At 48.0% G+C, this 24,225-nt stretch overlaps 2 protein-coding genes across 2 annotated transcripts in view; one reads left to right on the top strand and one right to left on the bottom strand.

The window, feature by feature from the left end:
- The window catches only part of RAB6A (RAB6A, member RAS oncogene family), a 42,333-nt gene extending 26,232 nt beyond the window's left edge, over nt 1-16,101 (bottom strand). The window contains 1 exon segment of the mRNA XM_066571840.1: nt 15,816-16,101. Coding sequence (XP_066427937.1) covers nt 15,816-15,885 — 70 coding nt within the window. The 5' untranslated portion in view covers nt 15,886-16,101.
- A 2,933-nt stretch (nt 16,102-19,034) lies between these two features.
- On the top strand, nt 19,035-23,476 carry MRPL48 (mitochondrial ribosomal protein L48). Its single transcript, XM_066567992.1, has 8 exons — nt 19,035-19,240; nt 19,936-19,988; nt 20,224-20,261; nt 20,551-20,636; nt 21,253-21,425; nt 22,490-22,592; nt 23,071-23,160; nt 23,251-23,476. Exons 1-8 carry the CDS (start codon nt 19,223-19,225, stop codon nt 23,323-23,325), a joined length of 636 nt encoding a protein of 211 aa, XP_066424089.1. The 5' UTR covers nt 19,035-19,222; the 3' UTR covers nt 23,326-23,476.
- The last annotated feature ends 749 nt before the right edge of the window (nt 23,477-24,225 follow it).

Below are 24,225 nucleotides of genomic sequence, written 5' to 3'. Positions count from 1 at the left end.
CAACAATTCATCACAGACAGAAGGAAATGGGGGCTGATGCACTTTTCTGACCTAGAAAGTGTTTTTTATTCCCAGGGTGTTGCTGACAGCAGTGCCCAGCAGGGCCTGTAACTCCACTCCCCCCAACTTTTCAGTCAAATTCAATACAATGCAGAAATCAAGGATTTATTTTCTTTCTTTCCAAGAGATGCTTTTCAAAATCTACCAGTTCAAGGCTGGTTCATGTCTTAAATTTGAAGCTCTCAGCCTTGCTTTAGATGAGATATACATCTGGATAGAGACAAACACTTGGGATTAAATCTAGCTGAACATTAGTCTCTGCAACTAGGAATGCAGAGCTAGTTAAAGTTATTAAAAACCTGCTCTCTTTTTCCTTAAATGAGAAAATTTTCATTTTATTCCTAATCCTGCAGCACACATTTTCCTGGTCTAATTCCTGCTGTACAGTACTGCAGTTTGCTTCTGCAAATATTTGGCAAAAGAGTTCTCAGAGAATGGGTTGGGTTGGAAAGGACCTTTAAAGATCATCCTGTCCAGCTGGGGTCTTCAGGTGGAACTCCCCTTCCTCAAGGGAACCCCAAGAGTATTTCTGCCCCTGCAAAAGATGTGAGCAGACAGGGACAAGAGGGAAAGTCCCCTGTTCCTCGGGGTCACGTCTCACCTGAGGACTCCTCCTCCCACTCAGACAGCTGAGCTGCCTCACTGCTATTTACTGGCCCACCTCCAGTAAGAAATTGCCTCTAACAGGCAGAGCAGCAATTCTCCCAAAGGATCCTTCCTTTTACACAACCATTCCCAGGCACACTATGTAAAAACCCAGGAGGGCTTTACAGCTGACAGCTACACAATGAAGGACAGCCAGAAAAAAGCCTGCTCTGCCACTGATCCAAGCATTCAGTGCCATATGGATGGATTTTATGCAGTCCCCGGGCATTTTAAGACCAGCAAGAGAAACAAAGAATTGTCACTTGTGTTTAAAGCTCAGCAGTAGCTAAAGGGAAAAGGAAGAGGCAGAAGAGAGTATTTTGTATTATCCATCTTTTTCTGAGGCAACATCGGCCTGTTAGCTGTGTATAGGCAATTTAGAATCCTGTTTTATTTAGCACTACACTTTTTTCTTGAGGGAGATGCCAGTTAGTTCTAGCTGGTATCTGTATTTCTCAGAAATAAACTAAGGCACAAGTTAAGACTGATCATGACTGGCCCCAAGACAGAAGGCACAGCCTGACACATAAAGCTGGAAAAGGTTCCTCTTTGCATTTTGGGATGTGAAAGGATCACTGAGATCAATAAAAATGTGAGGAGACTCATTACAAGTTTAATGACAAACTCAGAACTCCTTCCCGCTAAGCAAATCCTAATCAGCACTGGCAGAGTTGATAAAAGTAGAACAATATCCCTGATTATTAATGCACAGGCAAGATTTCCTTTGGGATCAGCACCAAGCCTTGTGACAGGGACAAAAATACCCAGTGATAAATAGCTTCATTAATTCTTGTGGGTTTTGTCAGTAATTAGCTTGACTCTTCCTCCCAAAATGGGAAATAAATGAAAGAGCACAATGCAAACAAATCTTGTTCTGTTTGCTCAGTCACAGCCACAAAGAAATGAAACAGTAAAAAGGGGTTAGCCTCTGGTTCTGCCTCAAAATCATACCTTGGAGTTCTTTTAAACAATGAAAAGTTTTCATATAAAAACTGGGGTGTTTTTTACCATTCCATTGTAGAAAAGAACAAACAAGAGTCAACCCCTCACTGCTGAACAGGGAGGAACAGATCTATTAACATAATTCAATTACTCTGTCAGTATAGTAAAATAAAACGTGGAAATGCTACCTCCTAAGCACAGCTACAAAAATTCATTTTAAAATCTACACCTTATGTTCTAGAGATGAAACCTCTTGTTTGCTTTGCTGCAGAGAAATTCCAAGCCAAGCCTGTAACATAACCAGTGCTATTTTCACAGACCGAAAGGTTTCTAAGAGCAACAGAGCCAAATGGAGTGTCACAAGTGGAAGACCTCCAGGCAATCCCAGTTCTCCTCCCCCAGGATAACACCAAGCCTCTGGGAAGTGACACAATGCCACGTGAGGAGCCAGACTCCCAGTTTTCTGCTGCAGGAACAGCTGCCATCTCTCGAGTTCAGAGTGCTGAGTCTCCCATCAGAAGGGGCAAATATTCTGATTCAATATGGCTGAGGTCTGCAGCAGTAAAGTCCTGCCCACTTCTGAATGCTGGGTGGCTTTTTTAATTTAATTTAAGTTAAACCGGTGTGGAAGCCAGAAACTGTCTTCAACTCCAAATAGCCAAACAAAGCAGGAGTTTTGGCTTGGAGGAGGAGCCTTGGAATCCTGTGAAGATCTGAAACCCAAATGCTGCAAAGGGGTAAATGAAACATGAAGGCCTGGAACCACAGGGAACAGCAGGAGCAGGCAGGGGTTCTCACATGCCAATTTCTGCACTGTGTGGTAAATGTGGTTTCATCCAAATCAGGAAGAACAAACCCACGATAAGGTAACCAGAAGATGAAGATTTGGAGGAGCTGTGCAGATAAGGAAAACAAAAGAACAGGGAGACACAAGAATTTTGCCCAAGCTGTAAGGGATGAGACAAAGCACCCACAGGAAAGGTCCCAACAATTCTGACTCCTAAGAGGTGCAGGACAAGTGTGAGGAAAGGCCAAAAGACATCAGGAGCACCCAGCTGTGTCCCATCCTGTGCCACAGCATCGGGGCACAAATCCTGGCCCCTTGGAGTGGATAGCTAAGATCTACACTACAGTGACTGGGAGGGAAATCCACATGAGGATGCCTCTCACTTCCATGGGGATGAGTTAAACACCAACCAGAGAACAGGAATTGTGGGGGATACACTCACGTTTTCATGGGTATCACTTGGTTCATTAACTAAAGGGTACTCACAGGCCACCTTTACATTTCAAAGACTTCTGCGCAGTCTCTCATTATTTGCCAGGAATGCAAAAAAAACTTCAAAATTTACAGACTCACAAGGATTTTTTTTTCACCACAGCCTGAGGATTTTGCTTTCCTTCTTATCTTACATAGTCAAGGTTTTTAAAATAGTTTCCAATGAGGCTTCAAATATTCTCCAAAGGATTTTATCTTTACTGCTCACAAAATGCCTCAGGACCCTCAGCCATAAACACTGGTAACACACACAGAGCAGCACTTGGAAATATTGTAAAGCACATGCCAGGGATCTTCTGACCAGCTGAGGATGACTGTGGAGCTGAGGAGGAAGGAAGATTTAGTAGTCCAGAAGTCCACGTGACCACAGTCTCTACCCAAAATTTCTCAGGAGCAAGGCACAGTAAGTGGAAGAAGGAGCTCTGAGCTGTGGCACCTGCAGGTGGACTTGAGCAACAACTCAGCTGGCAAGTGCAGCACAAACTGGAAAGAGGAGGACATTCCATGCAGGAGATGTTACTGGGAAGCTGCTCCTGCATCTCAGAAATGACTTTTTCTAAAGGTGATGAACAGCACCAGCCCTTGCAAAGTCACCTCTTTTGGACTCCTCGCTCGGGTTTTAAACACTGGGTTTCACCCTGGGAAGACAAATTCTACAACTGGACTGGATCCTACCCCCAGTATTTAGCTAGGTGATATTTATAAGTACATTTCTGTGAGGAAAAAAACTCATTTAAGAGCATATTTGTGAGGCAGAGGAGTCGGAGGATGACTGGGGAAAGGAAGGAGGAACAGTGTTAGATCCTGGCTAGTGACACCCTGGCAGGTGACGTTTACTCTTTCCTTCTTCCCAAAACAGGCTGCTCATTACTGCTCCAATAATCCCAACAGCAGCACTCCAGATAAACACCATCTCAGCAACTCAATTTCTGGACAAAGTATGGATTCTGGATTGCAGTGTTTGGGTTGAAAGTTCAGAACAACTCAACTTTATCCCAGGTCATTAAAGTTTTGGTGTGAGCACAATGAGACAAATTAAATTATTTTAGAGACACATCCAAAAATTCAATTCAATTCTATTCTATTCTATTCTATTCTATTCTATTCTATTCTATTCTATTCTATTCTATTCTATTCTATTCCATTCCATTCCATTCCATTCCATTCCATCCCATCCCATTTGCTTCTCACACAAAAATTTGGCCTATGAAGTTTCAGAGCCCAATACTGAAGTTTTATTATTGTCATGCAAAGATGGCTCAATATTCACTTTATATATGATGGCAGGTAAAGCCCATGGGGGTGAAATCACTTTTTGAAGCATCTACTGCATCCAGGTTCCATCATTCCAACTTTCCATTAAAAACCAGTGCAGGACTGAGCAAAAACCCACCAGGAGACTTTCAGTAATTAAACATTCGTAAGATCCAATTTTTACATCCCAGTATTTTATTTTTAAATACCTAATTATCTGCTTGTAAAAGGCTTGAAAGAAATAAAATGCTAAATATGGAGAAGCAGCAAAAGTAATTAAGCCACTCTGGACAGACATTACATTGGAAGGGTGGGGAGTGCCTGTGGAAAGCACAAATTCCACATGGGCAAAAATGGAAGGAGCCAAGAACTCCTCCATCACCTGAAGCATGAGGGAACCCTTCAACTGATTTCCAAATTTACAGCCACCTAAAGTCCTCAATTTAAGTCAGAGACTAAATGCTATCAAACCATTTTGGAAAGAAGAAGCAGACAGTGAAAACATAATTATGAAATTCTGGTTTAAATACCCTTAACACAGTATTTGTTCCCATAACAAGCAATATTCACAGGCAGTTTACACAGAAATTTGCATAAAAATCCTCAAACAGAACACTTCCCAAAAGTAAGTTTTGTTAAATAAACTGCAAATGACAGGCTAATGCTTCATCTATATGGAAACACTCTCCTGGATTCCTCAGAATTATATTCCTGAGGCAGGAGAGAGAGAGGCAGCAGGGAGCAGCCACCTGAGGATGCATTTCTGAAGGGAAGCATTCCCTGCTTTGAGCACTGAGCATTATCCCCAAGCAAGGTACAGCAGCAGATGCCAGCATCCAGCTGAGGGAATCCAGGCATTGCTTCCCTGGCCAAATGGAGCCCTTGGAACAAGCTCCTGCTCCCTTCCCAACGATGTTTTGCCCTTGAAAGCACAACAAGCACTGCTAAGTCAGCCATTTCCAGCGAGGAATTAGAGAAGTTTCAGGAGACCTATTAAAATGCAAGGGATTACCATCCCCTTGCCTTCCCTCCATCCTTTAACTCAGTTAAATTTTGCCTAATGTTTCCCCAGCACCATTATCCCACTGGCAAAACAAGCAAATGCTTCCTCTCCTGACTCCCTACACTGCCACAAAGAAATCTGTGCTCTCACACACTGTGGTGACAATTTTCCTGCTGGGGGAAGGAGAAATGGAAAAGAAAAGAAGGAGGAAGAGAAAAAGAAGAAAAGGAAGAAGGGGACGAGAGCTCCGTATAGCATTCTCCTGAGTGATTCCATCTGATTCCCACAGCCTACCATCTCCTGGGCAGCACTGGAAGGATTAGGAGCTGTCCTCTGCTCCTTCCACACAGGAGGTGCAGAACAGCTTCCACAGGAGCTCCCTCCAACTCATTCTCCAGGCAGACACACAGACGAGCGTTTCTTCAGAAGCAACTTTGGACAAGATCCTAAAATAATCCTGATTTAAGGTCGAAGCAGCCTGGCTTATGAAGAGGCAGCTTGTAAGGAAAGGAGTGCCTGGAGTAGCTTCACTAAGCACAGCTCTCCTCCAGGCATCTGCTGATCTGAGCTGACAGGGATGGCTGTGGAGAACACCTGGGGACTGCTGTGACAATAACTGGGGACACACACGGGTTTGTGCACGTGATGGAACTGCCCTGCCAGGCAGAGGGAGAACAGCTGGTGTAAAACACAGCACATGGACACCAGAGAGTGGGCAGGGCAGCACAGAACCCTGGGGCTTGGGACCAAAAACACCCCAACCACAATTTGGTTTTTAGCAACAGAAACCCAAAGGGTGTAAGAGTGAGATCAGCACAGCTGAAGGAGCTGCAGGCTCTGGGCTCCTCAGACACCTGTATGGGCCCAGGCAGCACAATCCTACAAATCCCTGGCATTAAGGATTCAGGGGAAGGATATCCTGACACCACACTATCCTTTTCTCCTTCACACCTCCTGATCCTGAGCTGCCCCAGCTCCTCTCCTGCGAACTGGGGCAGGATAGAGGCCAGCAGACATTCCATGCTCCTGCTGCCTGCCCTGCAAATTAACAACTCCAAGTTAAAGGATGTTAAACCATTACATCAATGCTCAACTTTTCAATGGGAAACTTTTCCTCCAAAACCTTCCCCTTTTCCTGACTTATTCCTAACTGAGACACTGAGCTCTCCATATGGAGCTTCAGCCAGCTGACAATGAACTTGTTCCTTCCCAGCTGTGCTTCACAAATGCCTTGGGAAGAGCCACAGAGCCTGAAGGGTCTGCAAACCCAAGGTCTGATGTTCATCTAAAAATAAAAATGGCTAGTCTTGAAAAGGCAGAAATTTGGTTGCAAGTAGTAAATGGAACAAGGTGTGTTGGTGTTTTATTCAGATCTTTTCGAGATGAATGGATATTCCAGAAGAAATTGTGGGATTCAACTACAGAAAATAAAAAAGAAGTGTTTATATGAGAAACTGGGGTTGGAGCAGCAGATTCTTCAGACAAGAATTATCTACACTCCACCTGGGATACAGTATCTTGAAATAAATACTCTCCTCCAGCAGTATTTTCCAGAAGAACAATTCCTTCATATTAAGGACACATAATAATTGAGTTCCTATTTAACTGTAATATTTATTCTCTAAGAGTTGTTTCTGACTTGAGCAATTCCTTGTATAAATGTGCACAGAAAATATTTTGGGGTCCTCAGGCTGCCCTACCTAAAAACAGCTTTAAGTGCACCACAGGGCTGGCTCTGGACTCAAGTCTTTAGGCAAGCAGCTGAGAAGCATCAAATCCAGGGAAAAGCACAGAGCTGTTCTTAAAAACACCTCATGTAGGACACTTCTTCCCCTCCTCCAGTTTCCAAAAGGTAAAGCTAAAAAAGCCTTTGCTCTTCCTGGGATCTGGAAGCAGGCAGGCAAAACCAGATCTCAAATCTCTGCCTCGCTCTCAGCCACGCAAGGCTTGCACAGACTAAAGAACCAAATTTAAAATATCAGCCATACAATCCCCCAGGGACATTTTTCTCTAGATGGCAGGATTTACTGGAGGCAAAATGTAGTAACTCACACAAGGCTCCTTTTGAGTTTCCTAAATCTCTCTCGCATTTTTAAATGAAAATGCAAAATTCCTAAAGCCAAGGAATTTATTTTTAACTGTAAATTACTCACTGTGACAGTACAGAGTCCACCAAGCCTAGAAACAGAGGCAACCTATGTACCCTTTGCATTTCACCAGAGAGGGGGGAAATATTTTACCACCAAGATTGGAAAAGCTTCTTTCACTGGGAAGAGCTTTTTTCAAGTCTGCTGTTGCACGACAGCATCCAAATAAAGAGGTCAATTTTATGGGACACGAGTGTTTGATCTGCCTACTGTTTATGCAGCGTCAGGGAAAAAAAAAACAACAAACACCATCCTCTTCTTCAAGTCACATTGTGGTTTAAGAGCAACAAGAAATAAAAACAAAAAAGTGGAAAAGAATTATGGTCACGATAGTACAGTGTTGGAGAAAAAGCCACTCTGATGACTGCCCAGTGAAAAAAAGACCAAAGATAATTCAGATAGGGCAGGCAAATGGGAAGCTGGAAGAACAGAAAGAGTAGGAACATAATTATGATTTGAATACATAAATATTTAATATTAAGGGGCAGCTGGAAAAGCTGAGAAGAAATTACAAGAACTGGTGAGTAAGCCCAGCAGTGAGAGACTGGAAGAGACCAACCCTGTGAAAACCTCTTTGTAAAGCATTCCAAGGTCAGAGAAAAAAAGGGAAAAAACCAAAAAGATTGGGATTTCCTTGTGATGATACTCCAGCTGTCTTCAGCCATTGGCCCCTCCTCCTCCAGCTGTGTCCAGCTGCTGCTGAAGGATTCACCACTGGCTTTATCCCAATCAACTCAGCTTGAGGAAAGCCATCCTGGGTTTGACATGGACACAAATGACTCTACAGCCTTTTTGAGTGAGCCAAGGACAAAATGCCCAAAAAGCTGCTCCAGAATCAAGTAAGGGGAAGGGGAAAAAAATAATGAGGTGCTAGAGACAAGACAAAGAAGGCAGCAAACCTCTAGCATGAAGACCTGCCTACTGCTGTGAGGAAAGTCAGAAAGGAGTCAGAACTTCCTTCAAAAGGGAATGTTCTCCATCTCCTCCACCCCTCAGACACCCACTGCATGATTCCACCACCCAGCCAGTTCAGGTTTCTCTACCAAACCTTCCTTCCATCAGGCCGTTCAAAAAAACCCTCCAGTCACTGACACCAAGGGTTCCCACAGCCAATGCTGTACCAGCAGAGGAGGACAGGAATGAGTGTTTTCTACTCCCAGAAAAGGCAACATCTCCATTAAAAAAAGGAAGCTGCAGAGAAACACTGCTGCACTCACATTAATCCAATGCTGTCTGCCCACTCCTGTGCAGCTCCAGAGCCTCTGCAGGACTGAAGTGCCAACCTGTTAACAGGAATTCTCTTTTCCCAACTCCAGCAGCAGCTACCTAAAGCCCACACTGACAGGGAGCTTGCCAATCCTGCCCCAGCCACTGCTTGGAGCTTTGCCAGGGATGCTGCACCCTCCATGGGCCCCTCTCCTTTTAGCCACACATCTATTCCAGCTTTAATCCCCCTTCTCTTTGTGTTGCAGATATCAAGAACATTATGAAAATTAACTTGCTGTAACTCAAACCTAGACAGGGGCATGGACAGGAAGCACAGCAGGAAGCATTTAGTGGAATGGAATAAACTGGCCCCTGCATTAATTACAGAAATGCTGGAGTGGGTTGGTTTTTTCTGCAGCAATTGCTGATTGCTCCTGAAGAAGCAAACCATTAAAGGAAAGTCACTTAGCAGGATAAATGGCACTCGTCTGTATGGTGCAAATGTTAATAGTACAGAGGTTTAAAGGGCCACAATTCAAGACAGAGAAAAGACCAACTCAAAGTTAAGACATTTTCTCATTAGCAGGTTTAGCTGCCCCTTCCTGGTTCTGCCTGAAGACAAAATACTGCTCGTCAATATTGCTCCAGTATTTCTTCCCAACTCTTTCAATTCTGGGCAAATATGCTTCAGAGTTAAGGCAAAGCCTTAATTCTGTGTGTTGGTAACACCTACACATGTCTGGATGAGAGAACACCATGAGCCTGCAAATCTCAGAATAGCTGGGTGCCATCTCCAGGGGATACTGGCAGCTGCTCAGGGCATGGAGACTCTCCCAAGTGAGCCCCAAAATCCCTGCTCCATGGGGGAGAGGCACAGACACTCCTCCAAGTGAGCCCCAAAATCCCTGCATGTTCAAATGGCAGCAGCTGCCATGGTGACATCAGCACGTGCCCATCCTGCAGAAAGGAAATGCAAAACAGGGGAAAATCCAAGCAAGTTACACCCTGACTCTAAGAAGTCAAATTAATTAAATGCACTGTTGTGCTGGACAGCTGAATAAGGACTTCCTTCCCAAAACTCCTTTTTGCCAGACCCAACAGGAGGCAGCCAGAAGCAAGCAAGGGGCTTGACAACTCAGAGCTCACACCAAATTTATTTACATTTAGTTTCACACAATATTTGCTTCCCAGATAACTTTTTTTTTGGTGATGCACTAAGGTTCATTTGGATAAGAGTTTAATTGCACTGAAACACACAAAAAAGTCATTTTTTTCTGGTTAGTATCACTCAAATATTCCAGAACATGGTTTGAACATAAAAGGAAAATGTCTGACATAAAATAATTGATGGAATTGTACACTGTCCCTGAGCCTTTCATAATATTAGAGCCAGAAGAGTTCGGTTTATGCTGAAGGGAAAACAAAGAATTCATTTAGCTTGTCGACTTCTGTGAGCTCAGTAAATAAATCAAGTAAAGAGACCTGAAAAATTTGACTTTCACTGCAAGTCCACATTTTGGCTGCTGTTTGTTTGCAAAGACACACATTTTTCATTTAAACTACTTCCATAAATAATTTATATGAACGTGTCAAACCCATCACCATTTTGATGATATCTGTTAATTTTCAAAACAGTGCATCTAGGTTGGAAAAGACCTCCAAGATCATCAAGTCCTTGATCACCCAATGATCTCAGAGGTCTTTTCCCTGCTCCATACTGGGAGAGATGGATCAGCATTTCCACACCTGCTCAGAAACATCTATGCATCACAAGGTTACTGTTCTTACAGGCCTCACAGGTAAATTTTGGAGGCTGACTTGAAAAATCTGATGGTGTTCATGTTGAGGCAGCAGCATGTGGGTTTTTCTGAGGCACCTTTCAAAGCACTGAAGGGTTTAGCTGGCTTGTTTTGCTTGGTTGGCTTGGGGTTTTATAATCATTAGTGTACACAACAGGTACTTGTGCACGCATGAGCACAGCAAAATGCCTTTAAACATCTGGACTAAATTAGCAGGTAACTAAAAGGCAGCTCTTTCCTCACAGACTGATTGCAGAAGACAGATTTTTAACCATCACTGAAGCTGAGAAAAATGGCTGTTGGCTCTGATAATTCCCAAATGCCACATCATCTGCTAAGGTGGGCTCAGATGAGCTTCCCTGCCTTTGTTTCTCCATTAGTCCCACTTACAGCTCCAGCAAAAGCTTTCAGGCATCTGCTTTGCAGAACCTGCATCCCGTGCCAGGTACCACCACCACCCCCAAGAGCTGCAGACAGAAAATCCATTATGGCACATCAAGGGAAAAGATGATCATTTTCCTTCCAACTCACAGATTATTTCTGAGATGCAGAGAGAGAAAAGCACAGCAGAGTTCAGGAAGGCACAGCTACTCCTCCTTTCAAGAACAGACACAGCTCCTTCAGAGGCTTCCACAAATAGCCAGGGATCAAAAGGCACCGTGAGAACAGGCACCACAAAACACTGATGTCTTTTTCTCCGTGCTTCTTCCACACGTTGCTGTAGGAAGGGATTTTTCAGTGATGGAGAAGGGAAAGAAGAGAAATGGTGGAGCTCAAGATCCTGAAGGGTCAGACACCAAGCACACTGCACTGTGAAAGAATCCCAGAACAGTTTGGGTGGGGAGGGACCTGTCACCAATGCAGATGTTCAACAGTGCTGATCCCATGACTGAGCCCTGAGGAACACAGGTGAAGACAGAGGCAAAGAAAGTCATTGAGTACCTCAGCCTTCTCCTGGGGTAACCAGGTCTCCTGTTTCCTTCTGCAGAGTCCTCACACTTTTCCTTTATTGCCACAGAAGCTTTTCTTGTTGCCCCTGATGACCGGTCAGATTTAATTCTACCAGGGCTTTGGGTTTCCTAACCTGATCTCTGGCTGCTCAGACAATTTCCCCACTTCCACCCTTGCAGGCTTCCATTCTGGGTTTGAGGTTGCCCAGGAGTTTCTTGTTCATCCATGCAGCCCTCCTGGTGCTCCTGCCTGACTCCCCCTTTGCTGGGATGCATTGCTGATGTTCCACTTCCAGGTGTGAAGCCCAAGTTTAGAAACTCATGGAAAATTCATACAGTCCAAACAGAACCCCGAGTATCTGAAGGCCCGGCCACAGGAAAACCACAAGGTTAAGAAATTACCCGGAGGGGAGGGGATAAGCTTGTAAACCACCAGTGCAACAAGGTAACAGCCCTCTGGAGTTTGTGAAACTGAGAATCCCCCAGAAACAAGGGAGTTTTCGGCAGCACAGGGATGATGAGCGTGCGCCCGCTGCGAGCAGGGCTACACCAGCCCCATGTCACACACAAGGCACCTGCAGCTCCCCAGCGATGGAATGAGACACATCACCCTGCTCAGCAGCGCCTGTACCAACATCGTTATGCAACAGAACAGCTCATTAGTGCTTTCCAAACAGTTATATCTCTGAAGTTATTACACTGCACTTATCAGTGGGTTTTCAATATTAAAAATCTCAGCTCCTGATTAAAAAAAAAAAAAAACAAAATGCAACTGGTTCTAATTTCCTTCAAGATCTTATGCAGAAATGCTGGCACAGAGAGACAGCTGGGAGTTCTTTTGCTTTCTGTACACGTTGGTGCCCTTCAGACCTGCTTGCCAATGAAAGCTGCAGTAGAAACTCACGTGATGAACAAATATTTCTGTTGCAGTGCCCCAGCATTCACTTCTGCCCACTCAATCAAAAAAAAATCCATTTATTAAGAAGTAGAGGTGTTCCTATGCAAAGCAGAACCAAAGAGGTTATTAATATTTGAATACGTGTCTTATTTACTGCAAGCTACCCCAATGTAGGTGAAATGTCCACTCCCTGATGTGATCCAGAAATCAGAATTCCTTAAACTTGAGGTATTAGGACTGATGAAAATCACCTGATAAAACCAGATCAAAGGCAGTAAGAAACATACTTCCCCACACACAATAGCTCTATCTAATCCCTCAGCACTGAGAGCTCTCCCTGCCTTTTCAGCAAAGATTAGCATATTTAAAACTGCTAAACTCTGTATAATCTTCAATCATTGAGAAAAGTAATTCAATTAAGGAGAGTGCTGGTGAAGTTGCCTTCTCCTGGCCAGCCAATGCTGTATCCCTGTAGAAGTTAATAAAAATAGAGATGGAAGGAGAGGAGAAGATTCTTCTGGCTGGGCAGGGATGATGCTGCAGGCTCGTGATGCACCCACAGCACATGCAGCAAGTCCCCAGGCTGGGCCTGGGAGGGGCGTGGGGGACACATGCTCCAGGGACAAGGAGGTTCTGGGGACTGAGGAGAGAGGAAAACCAGCATCTTAGCAGGGGAAAGAGCATCTGCAGTAGTGCTGAAGGGCACGAGGCAGAGCCACTGCAGTCTGTGTGAATGCTGGGGGATACGGCACTGAACTCCCACAACATGGCTGAGGAGAGCAGAGAAAACCTCACACCGCATCCACTGGGCAATCCCACCCTCAAATGGAAATGAAACGCCCAGGGATGCTTCTAGATCTCCCCTGGAAGGGCTGCAAAGGCTGCCCAGCAAGGAAGTGCAGCTCAGATTTCCTCAGCCATAAGACATACGTTTATTGGTGAGGCTGTGTACGGCCAGCACAGGTCTGCCATCAGCCAGCTCTGGATGCTGAGGCAGCTAATGGCCATCACAGCCCTTTGTACCGTTTCATTTGTCATCCTGAAGTCCCTGGATGTAAATGAAGGCAGAGCACTCAGCCTGCCCACCAGCAGCCAGAGCACATCTCTAATTATGGCCTTCCAACAGGGCAGAGAACCTTTCATCTGAACAGGAAGCAAATGCTGCAATCCAGCGCAACAGTTGTACAAAGATCTCCTGCGTTAGGAAAGCTGCTATCCTAAAAAACTTTTATTTCTGCATCTCCCTTAACCCTCCAGACAAAGAACAACAAGGTGTGAGCACAGCCCACTCCAGCTCCCTTTTTGCAACACCAGATTCTTCCGCAGTTTTCTCCAAACATCACGAGGGCGTCCATTCCTCCAGGAGAGCTCTGCATCCTTCGGGCAGTTAAAAAAATAAAAAAATTAAAAAAAAAAAAATTACAGGGAATGACATCATGACAGAGACATGTGAAGAGCTTGGATCCAGGAGGAAGGGCCGTGTCTCCACGGGAGGCAGGCTCGGGGAGCCGTGTTGGAGCATGCCCGCGCTGCAGCACCGGCGGGATGCGCGGACACGGAGCTGGCACCGAGTCATCGCCCAGCATCCCAGACAAAGGCAGAGGCAGGGCTGGAGCCCACCCTGCAGCTGCCAGCCCGGCCCTGCATTCCAGGCAGCTCCCACCCAGCCCCAAGCCCCAGCCCCGGCAGCAGTTGCAGGGCTGGGAGTGCTCAGTCAGGAGGATTTCGCTGCGCTGTACCCACAGAATCCCTTCTCTCCTCCCTGGGTTTGATGCTGTGACTGGGAATTATTTAAAATCTTCCAGTATAAAAGCAGATGATTAGCTGAGAGGGGGGAAAAATAATTCCTAGAGGAAGCAGATATCTGACGTTATGTCTGCTAGAGGAGACAAGAAAGCCACGTGTGAAGGAAGAGCTGCTGAGATTTAAGATCTGCACCAGGTGCCACAACCTTCCAAGGATGTATTTGAAAAGCTTCATGATATTGAAGCTCAGAAATACAGGTAAACAAGCCAAGGATTTTGCAAATGCATTGCTAATATTTCAGATTCCTGTTATCAAATACCTAGGAAAAAAACAACCAAACAAAAAACCCCCAGCATTTTCTACACATGACCCTCATCCAAAATCCTCATAAAATGGCTGGCCAAATAGCACCTTACCAAGCAGATCAGGTGACTTACCCAAAAAATAATAAATAATCAAGTTGCACTCGTGGTCCCCAAATCCCTGATATGAGAAGAGCTGTTTCAACCCCAAAAACACAAAATAAAAAGGGAATGATTCAAGGAACAGACTAAAGGAAATTGCCAACACACAGGTAAATAATTTCAACAGCAGCCTTATGACCATCTGAGTGAGGAAACACCAAGATGCAACTAATTTGGCCAAAAAATAAAACCAACTAGTATTTCATCATCTCCTATCACACAGACCAAAGGTGGCTGAGGGAGCAAATACCCCACCCCGAGACAGAAAATATTTTGCACCTATTCATTATGTCATAGATCTCACACTATCTACCCAGGATTGCACAAAGCATCTCATAAAGGAGCTATTTTTTTTTGGTTTTTTTTTTCAGAAAACTCTTCCAAGGGAAAAATTTGGATTGCAGTATTGGAGATAGAGGCCTTCCGCTGAGGAAGGAGGAGACATTGATAAGGTTGGGTTTTTTTGGTTTTTTTTTTTTTTTTTCATTCCAAAGACAGGGAAGAAAACCTCATTGACTGAATTAAATATTCAGAGCGTCGCTCTGCCAAGACATAACTCCATTAGGGAAAAACCTGGATTTACACAGTAAACGCTGCGGATTGAGACTCCTGCCCCCCAAAAACCAGAGGAGCCGGGACCCAATGAATCAGCAACTGTTTCTGCAGATGGACTTTGGTGGGTGGGGGGGTTAAAGCAGAGCTAAACCCCACAGAGCCCCACCAGGGTGGGTGGGTGTCAGGGACTCTCAGGACAGAGGCTGGGTGTCCTGAGGAGGGGGATCCCATCACACCCCATGAGGGTGGGTGGGTGTCAGGGAGAATGAGGAGGGGGATCCCATCAGACCCCAAAAGGGTGGGTGGGTGTCGGGAAGGGTGAGGAGGGGGATCCCATCACACCCCATGAGGGTGGGTGGGTATCATGGAGAACGAGGAGGGGGATCCCAATCAGAACCCATGAGGGTGGCTAGGTGTCAGGAAGGGTGAGGAGGAGAGGAGGGAGATCCCATCAGACCCCATAAGGGTGACGAGGGGGATCCCATCCCACTCCATGAAGGTGGGTGGGTGTCACGGAGAATGAGGAGAGGGATCCCATCAGACCCCATGAGGGTGAGGAGGGGGATCTATCACACCCCTATGAGGATGAGTGGGTGTCGGGAAGGGTGAGGAGGGGGATCCCACCAGACCCCATGAGGGAGGGTGGATGTCGGGGAGAAAGAGGGGGGATCCCACCAGACCCCATGAAGGAGGGTGGGTGTCAGGAAGGGTGAGGAGGGGGATCCCACCAGACCCCATGAGAGTGGATGGGTATCAGAGCCGCTCCTGAGGATGTCGGGGAGGATGAGGAGGGGGTCCCTTCGTGCCCCCACGAGGGTGGGCGAGTGTCGTTCTGGGGGTCCCGGCCCTTGGCGGGCGGTGACTCACCGCTCTGCTCGCCCAGGAACACCAGCTTGAATTTCCGCAGCGGGTTCCCGAAGTCCCCGCCCGACGACATGATGGAGGAGCCGCCGCCGCCCCGCGCTCGCTCCGCTCCCCGCGGCGGCACCCGCGACCGCGACCGCTTCTCTCCGCCTCCGCCTCCTCCTGCTTCTTCTCCTCGTCCTCCTCCTGCCCGGCGAAGGCTGCGAGCCCCGGTGAGGTGCCGGTGTCGGTGTCGGTGTCGGTGCCGGTGTCGGTGCCGCCGCTCGCCCCCCCCACGCTCCCGGAGCCGGCGCTCCGCCCGCCCCGCGCAGGCGCTGTGGGCGCTTCCCTCAGCTACGGGCCGGGAATGGTTCGAGCTGGGAGGGACGGGGAGAATCATCCAGTGCCACCGCTGCCGGGGGCAGGGACATCTTCCTCCAGCACAGGCTGCTCCAAGCCCTGTCCTTGGGCACTGCCAGGGATCCAGGGGCAGCCACAGCTGCTCTGGGCAGTGCCAGGGCCTCACCGCCCTCACATCCTCAGCACCCGGGTAAGGGCTGCAAGGTGTACCCGGCCCGCACGGGCGTGAGGTGGCAACCAGCAAAGTCCTTAAAAGCAAAGGTTTAATCCTAACCTGACACAGATTCTCCTTTCAGAGGAGATCTCTGGGGAGCAGGTCCCTCACAGCAGGGTGGTGTTTCCCAGGAAGGGCAGCGATCCCCACTTTCATCCTTTTACAGTGGCTCAGGGCCCTCCACCTTTTGCTGGAGGGGCCAGCTTTGCCTTTCACTATTTGTTGCCCATTTTCCCCTACTCTGCCCTCAAAGTTTGGTGTTTTAAGAGGTTTCCAGGTGCATCCTGGCCCCTCCTGTTTAAACCTTGGCTGGGAGATTGTTCCAGAGCATCTCTGCTCTGATAGTCAAGGAAAAAGCATCTGCTACATGTTTTTTTTTCACCCAGGCCTTGGAGTAGCAGAGAACTAAAGGAGGAAGATGTGTCTTTAATCAGGTGATTAAATTTAAGCAAGTTTTAATAGATATGAGCAGAATCTCCCATCCAGCTCTGCACCTGGCATCTGGGAGTGCTTCCACACTGGTTGTGTGGCTGCTCTCCTGCAGGGAGAAAGGGAATACAGCCTGGCCTGATCTCAAATATTAAATACAGACAATGTCCTTGTTTTTGTGTCAGGGTTCATTCCAGGATCTTTCCCCTGGGTCCCAGGGAAAACAACAGCTGAAGGCAGAGGAGGAGACACGTGAAACAGGTTTTCTTCTAAGGTCTGTTTGAACACTTCTTGATTGTTTTCATCATTGGATGAGTCTGAAAAGAAGTGGAGGCAAGGAATGGGAAGCCTTAAACAGGAGAATGAGCTTCATGGAGTTTGAGTGTGGTGCAGGAAAAGGAAGTCATCCAGTCCCCTCAGCTTCTCCATGTCAATGTCACAAAAAGGTTTGGAAGTTGTGCTCCTGCCACAGGGATGTGAAATGATGCAAAAGGCAAAGAAAGGCACGTTCCAGCTGGAAATAAGGAGCATGTCCTAACAGACAGGGTGCTCAGCCACCAGAACAAGCTGCCAAGAGCAGCACTATCTTTGTATCCAGGGAAAATGGAGAGGACCTTTGTGAAAAAGATGCTCTCACGGAGAGAGGAGTGATCCGCTTCCATAAAGCCATAAGTCACTGGAAACCTATCGAGTGCGACGTGCAGGAGAGTGAATTCCCTGATTTAACAGTCCCTTTTGGCCTTAAAATGTATCCACCTATGATAGATGGCAGAGACATTCCTCAGTGGAGGAGAGGGGGACTCGTTTCTCACGGAGACACAGAGGACAGCAGCAGTCCCTGCAATCTGTTCCTGCCCTACCCCACACTCAGCCACGTTTTGAGGGTGGAACAAAGGTGAGTCCCCAGGAGGGACAGAGGGAATTAAGGGGTGCAGTCCCACTCCATTGGGAGGGCAGGGAATTAGGAGTCACTTTCATTAATTGTGGGGTTCATTTTAGCTTCTCCTACAAACACAGGACCAGCCACCCCCTCCAGTCACAGCAGCCCCTCCTCAGTTTCCTCTGGGGATTCAGATCTCATGGGAGGTTTCCTGGAGTGGGAGTGCCAGCCTTAACCCAGCTCAGACTCCCACAGAGATCCTTACACAAGCATCACTCCCAGGCTGGCAGGCCAGGTGGGATCAAAGGGCAGGAAAACTTCCACGTGGGCAGTTCTGTCATGTCCCGGGAGCGCCAGGAAAACACAGCTCGGAGCTGGGAACACGTGTCCTTGCACTGTGGAGCAAAGAGCAAAGGTGCCATGGATTCCTCTGCTCTCTGCATGTGCTGGGCAGGGGCAGACACAAAGCTTGTCCCTTCACATTCCCTCTGTCCCCTCTAGCACAGACGGATGGACATCAAGGGTGCCCAGTGTGTGTCCGGAGCTCCGGGCACTGAGAAATGCAGGACAGGGTGGGGTCACATGAACCTGCCACGTGGATGAGGTGGAGGGGGAAAGTCCATCAGAAGCTCTGACAGCTCTGAGAGCAGTTGGAGCAGTCAGCAGGGCAGGAAATCCTGACTCAAAATCCGGCTCCCAGGCAGGGAACAGCTCCAAGATGGGGGCTCAGGGATGTGGGCTTCAGAGTGAGGGGGAAACTGGAGCCAGACTGGAGAGAAGGGAGCCAGGAGGAGAGAAAGGAAATTAAGGTGGGTTTCCCTGAGCCAATTCCAGACTGTCCAACACCAGGCCCAGCGGGCAGAGGACCACAGGCCCATCTCTTCCCAGGCTGACCCCCTGCCCACCTGCTCTCCCACTGGGAAATCAGAGAGGAGGTCCCCGCCAGCCCAGCCCTCCTACGCCTAGATTTCGTAATTATAAATATGTTTTTTAAGAGATACCAAAGGCCCAAGTAAATGGCCGCCGGGCCGCCACACTCAAGGTGGCCGCTGCCCCACGCTGGGGCGGGGCCGGGCACCGCCCTCAGCCCTGCAACGTGGCCATGCCACACTCAACATGGCCGCCGCGTTGTGATTGACGTGGATGGGACCAATCAGCGTGCGAGGACGGGCGGGAGCAGGGCCGTGATGGGCGGGACGCTCGGTGGTAGGCGCAGGGCAGGGTGCGCTGTACAGTCGCTGCCGCGTGGCGGCGCTGCCCACCGCGTGTTGGCAGGCAGGAACGAGGTGTCCGCCATTACTGCCCCCACCCCCGCGTCCTTCCCGCTGCCTCCTTCAGGACGCCAGGGCCCCGCCAGTACCGCGAATTGTCCAAAAGTTGTTGCCTACGGGAATTGTCGGTGGGCGGAGCGGGGAGCTGTCCGAAAATTAGAATTCCCGGGAGGCGTCGGTGGGCGGAACGCGGGGAGCGAGCCACGGGGGAGCTGGATGGGGCAGTACCGAGGCACTGCGGGGGAACGCTTTAAGCGACGGACCGCGGCGCCGGAAGATGGCGGCGGTGCCGAAGGTACCGGGATGGCCACGGGGACGGGGAGCGAGAACGGGGAAGGGCGCGGGGACAGAGGGGAGGGGAGGAACGGAACAGGAACGGAGGAGTAGCCTTGGTCCCTGGGACAGCTGAGGCAGCCCCAGCCCTGCTGCTGGAGGCCCTGATCCGACCCTGGTTTGGTTTCGGAAGGAAGTGTAGGGGTGATCCTGAGGGGGTGCAGACCTTGAGATCGTGCTCTGGATCTGTCTTGGTGCTCCTGGACGAGGGGCTGAGACACCCACACACCCCTGCTGCCCATCCTCACACCCCCAACTCGATTGCAACCCTCGTCTCCGTGGTCCCTGCCAGATCCCTGTCCCTCTACACGGGGACATTTGGGACATCGGTGTTTATCCCCCACCCTGGTTTGGCGACAACAAAGCTCTTTGCCCGGTGGATGAGCTGTTTCCTCCATCCATGTGGAGGTGGGACAAGCACGAGAGTTGTTCATGGCCTATCCAACCATGTCCCTGGGAGTGGTGTCCAAACGCTCCTGGAGTTCAGTCAGGCTGGTGCTGTGCCCAGCACCCTTGGGGGAAGAACCTTTCCCTGATCTCCACCTAAACCCCTCCAGACACAGCTCCAGCTCTTCCCTGGGTCCTGTCCTAGAGGTGGAGTAACCTGGAGAAAATTCCCAGCAGATCTGCCACCCTGCTGTGTTTTAACCCCTGCAGGTGCTGTGCTCGGAGAAGGGAGTGTTGCTCAGGCAGATGTTGGCCCTCAGCAGGTGAGAAAACATACAGGACCAAAAAATTGCCTTTTTTTTTTCCTTTTTTTTTGCCAAATCTTCTAATAGTGGAGGTAAGACTTTGAGCTGGGAGCTGAAAGGGCTGTGGGATGGGGAAAAGGGGGAGTCTGTGCTGATGGGATCAGGCTGTGCCTTTGCAAAAGGACATTGGCCACATGTTTTTCCATAATTGAGGGAAATCAGAGTTATTTATTATTATCTTTTTTTCCTACAGAGCAGCAACAGCCAGAGAAAACCTTCTGTGTGCTGCAGGTAAGGTCTGTTGTCAATCTAGTTTTGAGGCAAAAATTCTCTTCCCTCAAATAAATATTAAACTTTGGAGCATTTGTGTTGCATTTTGGGGTTTTTTTAGCCAGTTTTGGACTGGTTAAATAACCAGAACAGGTGCCTTGCCACTTCCATTTTTTTTCCAGAATTTTCTTATTTTTTGCCCTGTTTTGGTTAAGCAGGTAGTGTTATGTGACGATAATTTGGGGCTCTCAGGGCACCGGCAGATGTTTGTTTGCAGCTGGAAACAAGTTTGCTCTGCTTTAATTTTCAGGTGATGCACTCCTGGCTTCCCACAGATCCTACAGGTCCCGACCTACACATGGAATTGGGAGGTTTAAATACCTGCTCCCAAAGGAGGTAGGCAGAAGGGACTTCCCAAGGTGATCCTGAAGCATGTGGATGTCCCATCTCAGAAGGCCAGGCTGGATGGGGTTTGGAGAAGCCTGGAATAGTGGAAGGTGTGCCTGCCCATGGCAGGGGGCTGGAATGGGATGAGATTTAAGGTTCCTTCCAATCCCAGTTATTCCATGATTCTATGAAATACCCACTCACCACACTGCAGAAATGCTTCCTTTTGTCCGGCACATTCCAGCTTTGGAAGGGAGGAACCTCCTCCTGAGGTTAATTAATAATTCAATTTAAGGTTAATTAATAGTTCAATTTAACACCTGAATGTTGTGAGCAGTTCTCACTTGCATGGAACCTTTTCACACTCCCTGAGATTTGTAAAGACATCCATTTCTGTGCAAGGAGGAAACAACAAGAAGTCAGCTGCCTTTTAGGCAGGAACTGAAATTAACAGCAGGTTTATTTCTACTGGTTTTACTCCTTTCTTTCTTCCTGTGGGAGAAATTAATCACAGCACGAGTGTGTTTTGTGTGTGAGGCCACCCAAGAGCTGAGCCTTTATTCCCAGCATTGCTCAAACCAGATACTCTCTACTTTATCTTGTTGTATTTTCTTTTGGAAAACAGGTTCCAAAGAGGAGAAAGGAAAAGGTGCAGATGAAAGAGATCAGTGCTGGCACCGAGTACCAGTATGGAGATATCAACATCCAGATGACTTCCCATGACCTGTGCCTGGTGGAGCACTTTGCTCAGTATGTGCACAGGCTCTGCAACCGCCTCTCCATCCGGGTCAATGAGAGGTAGGAGGAAATCTGTCCCTCTGGAACATGGCCCCCTGCATATCAGGGCACACTCCAGTCTCCCTGAGGGATTCCCATTTGGGTGTCAATCCAGACCTCTCACCTGCCCTGCGTGCTCCTTTTGTCTATCTTCTCAATTTTGGATGCTTTATGTAGAAGCACTGAATTTTTCAGGCACTGACTTGGGCAGATTCCAAGGAAAAAATGGCTGTAACACCTCCTTCCTCTGAGGAAAAGGCTTTAAGCCTGTGGGTGCAGAGCCTGGGAACTGCTGACATTTGCTGATGCTTTTCCTTCATGGTTTGTGATCCAGGCTCTGCATGCCTGGAACTGGAATGAGCTTGGGAAAGCCCTGAAGGTGCTGGGTGAACTTCCTGCTACTTCAGTTTAGGAGGAGAGGATGCTCCAGGAGTTCTCCAAACCAGGAGTATTCCAACACCCACTCCACTGAGGAATGTCAGGCAGCCCCTTGGTGCCTGAAGTGCTCCCAGGGAGCTGCAGGCACTGGAAATAAAACCACTGGGGACTCTCTAAAATGAGTGTGCTTTTTACTTGTACCCTCTGAGGTGCCTCAGTGTGCAGAGAAAGAAAGGATTAGCCCTTCAGGATGGGAATTGAGGGGTAAAAGGTGGGCAGTAGGATGGAGCTTGGATATGGGGATGAGGAAACTAAGGTCTCTGAGCATTGAGCAGAGTCTGATCAGTCACATTCCCATTAAATCTGAGGTGCAAACATATTTTGAGTGGTGCATTGCAGCAGCAGATTTAAGCTCTCTCCCAAAAGACAAAATAAGTCAGAACTGTTCCTTTTCTTGAGCTGTGAAGAAGTTAAAAGTTCTCAGGCTGGTGCTTGTAGCTAATCCAGGTTTTTGCTGGCAGAGCTTCCTCCTTATCTCCTTCCAGCAAAACACCCGGCCTCTGCCAGCACCTGATTTGCAAGATACCTCCTTTGCATAATTAATTTCTGCTGCCAAGTTAATCTCCTTGCCCATTCTCTGCCGGGGAGGGTGATTCATCCCTGCAAATACCCTGCCTGTCCTAAGCCCTGTCCTCTGGCTCCTGCAGCTACGCCATGCCCACCAAAACCAACGAGGTGCTGTTCCTGGAAGAGAGGGGATCCAAAATGCAGCTGGATGCAGTCCTTACCACCCACCAGAGGGTTGTCCAGGTAGGAGCTGGGATCCCATCACAGGCTCCACAAACCCCTCAAATTTTGGCAATTTGGGCAGAAATGGAAGCAAAAAGTCTGGTTACGTTTTCTGCTGAGTGTTGCTCCTAAACTAGAAGCGCAGGAGGATTTTCTGGCTCTGTGTTTCAGGCAGAAGATTTATTATCTATTTTCTGCTGAGTGATTGATATGAGGGGTAGAAGAGTCATGTTTGGGGATGGGTGAGGACAGAAACTCCCAGGGATGGATGGGATATTGGGAAGGAATATGTGAAGAGTGGGGAGGCCCTGGCACAAGGTGCCCAGAGAAGCTGTGGCTGCCTCGTCCTTGGGGGTGTTCAAGGCCAGGCTGGAACAACCTGGGACAGTGGAAGGGGTCCCTGCCCATGGCAGGGCTGGCACTGGATGATCCTTAAGGTCCTTTCCAACCCAGAGTCTCTGGGATTGTTCTCCTGCAGCTCTGTCATTTCTGCTTTCAGATCCGCGGTTTGAGCTCCACGTTTGCTCCCATCCTGCTGGAAGTCATTCAGAGCAGCCAGCCTGAGGGGGTGCACCTGCTGATGAAACAGGTATGGTTGCACTTCCCAGTGCTTCCCTTTAGGAAGCAGGGAAAGGGTTTGTGTGATCCTGATTTATGGTGGTTTTCCCTCGCTCCACAGCACACAGAAGCCGATTTCAAGAGCCGGCTGAAGTCTCGACCAGAGCTGGAGGAGCTGCTGGCAGAGATGTCCTGAGGTGAGGAGCAATGTGCTGCCATTCATGGGCTGTTCCAGCCTCCAGAGGGTGCTCCCATGAGCTCTGCACTGATAACTCTGAATTGGGAGGAATTCCCACTGTTGGCAACCAGCTTGTCTCAATAAGAATAAACAATGTGTTTATATCTCACGGGTTTGTACTGGGAGCAAAGGTGCCACCATGGAATGTGGGTTTGCTTTCCTTCAGTTATTTTTGTTTTTTTAATTCCTGCCTATTTAGCTTTTGATAGGTGGGAATTTCTGCAGAAATCTCTGTGCATGAATAATGCTGTGCTGCAACAATCCTGGGAATTGTTATAACCAAATTTGATGGATGCCAAGAGAAACTGTTCCAGAAACTGGCTTGTTTGGAGGCTTTTTCTCTCACGCTTTCTAAAGACCAGCGTGTGAAAAAGAGGGAAAATAACTCATTTATTTACACCCTTCCCCCAAACTGGGGCTGTTCAGGTGTTGCTTGTGCTTCCATGCCCAGCCTCTTGGTATTCCCATCATCCACATCCCTGGGAAATAGCCTGGAACCTTCCTTCTGACAAAAGCCATGCAAAAACCAATTTTATTTTCTTTCTCAAGGCTTATTTGCCTTGAGCAGGTGGTGATCAGATAAGAATCCCTTTTTCTCCCATTCCTAATTTTCCTGTGGCTTCCCAGGAGATCCCATCCTCTGGGACGTGAGGTTATCACTGCTGGGAAAAGCCTTAGGATGGCACAGAGAACATGGAGTAAAATCCATGGCAAAGCTGTTCTGGAGCCAAGACACAGCCTGAGTGCTGTGAATGCTCCTGGATTGGGACATTTTGGGCTGGAAATCCACAACCACAGAATCATTTTGGTTGGAAAAGACCTCTGGAATCATTGAGTCCAAGCTATGCCCAGTCCCCA

This window comes from Molothrus aeneus, chromosome 2 (genome assembly GCF_037042795.1).
Source record: "Molothrus aeneus isolate 106 chromosome 2, BPBGC_Maene_1.0, whole genome shotgun sequence".
NCBI classification, from domain to species: domain Eukaryota; kingdom Metazoa; phylum Chordata; class Aves; order Passeriformes; family Icteridae; genus Molothrus; species Molothrus aeneus.
Note: the sequence above shows the minus strand (reverse complement) of the source record. Positions and strands in the feature narration are given on the sequence as shown.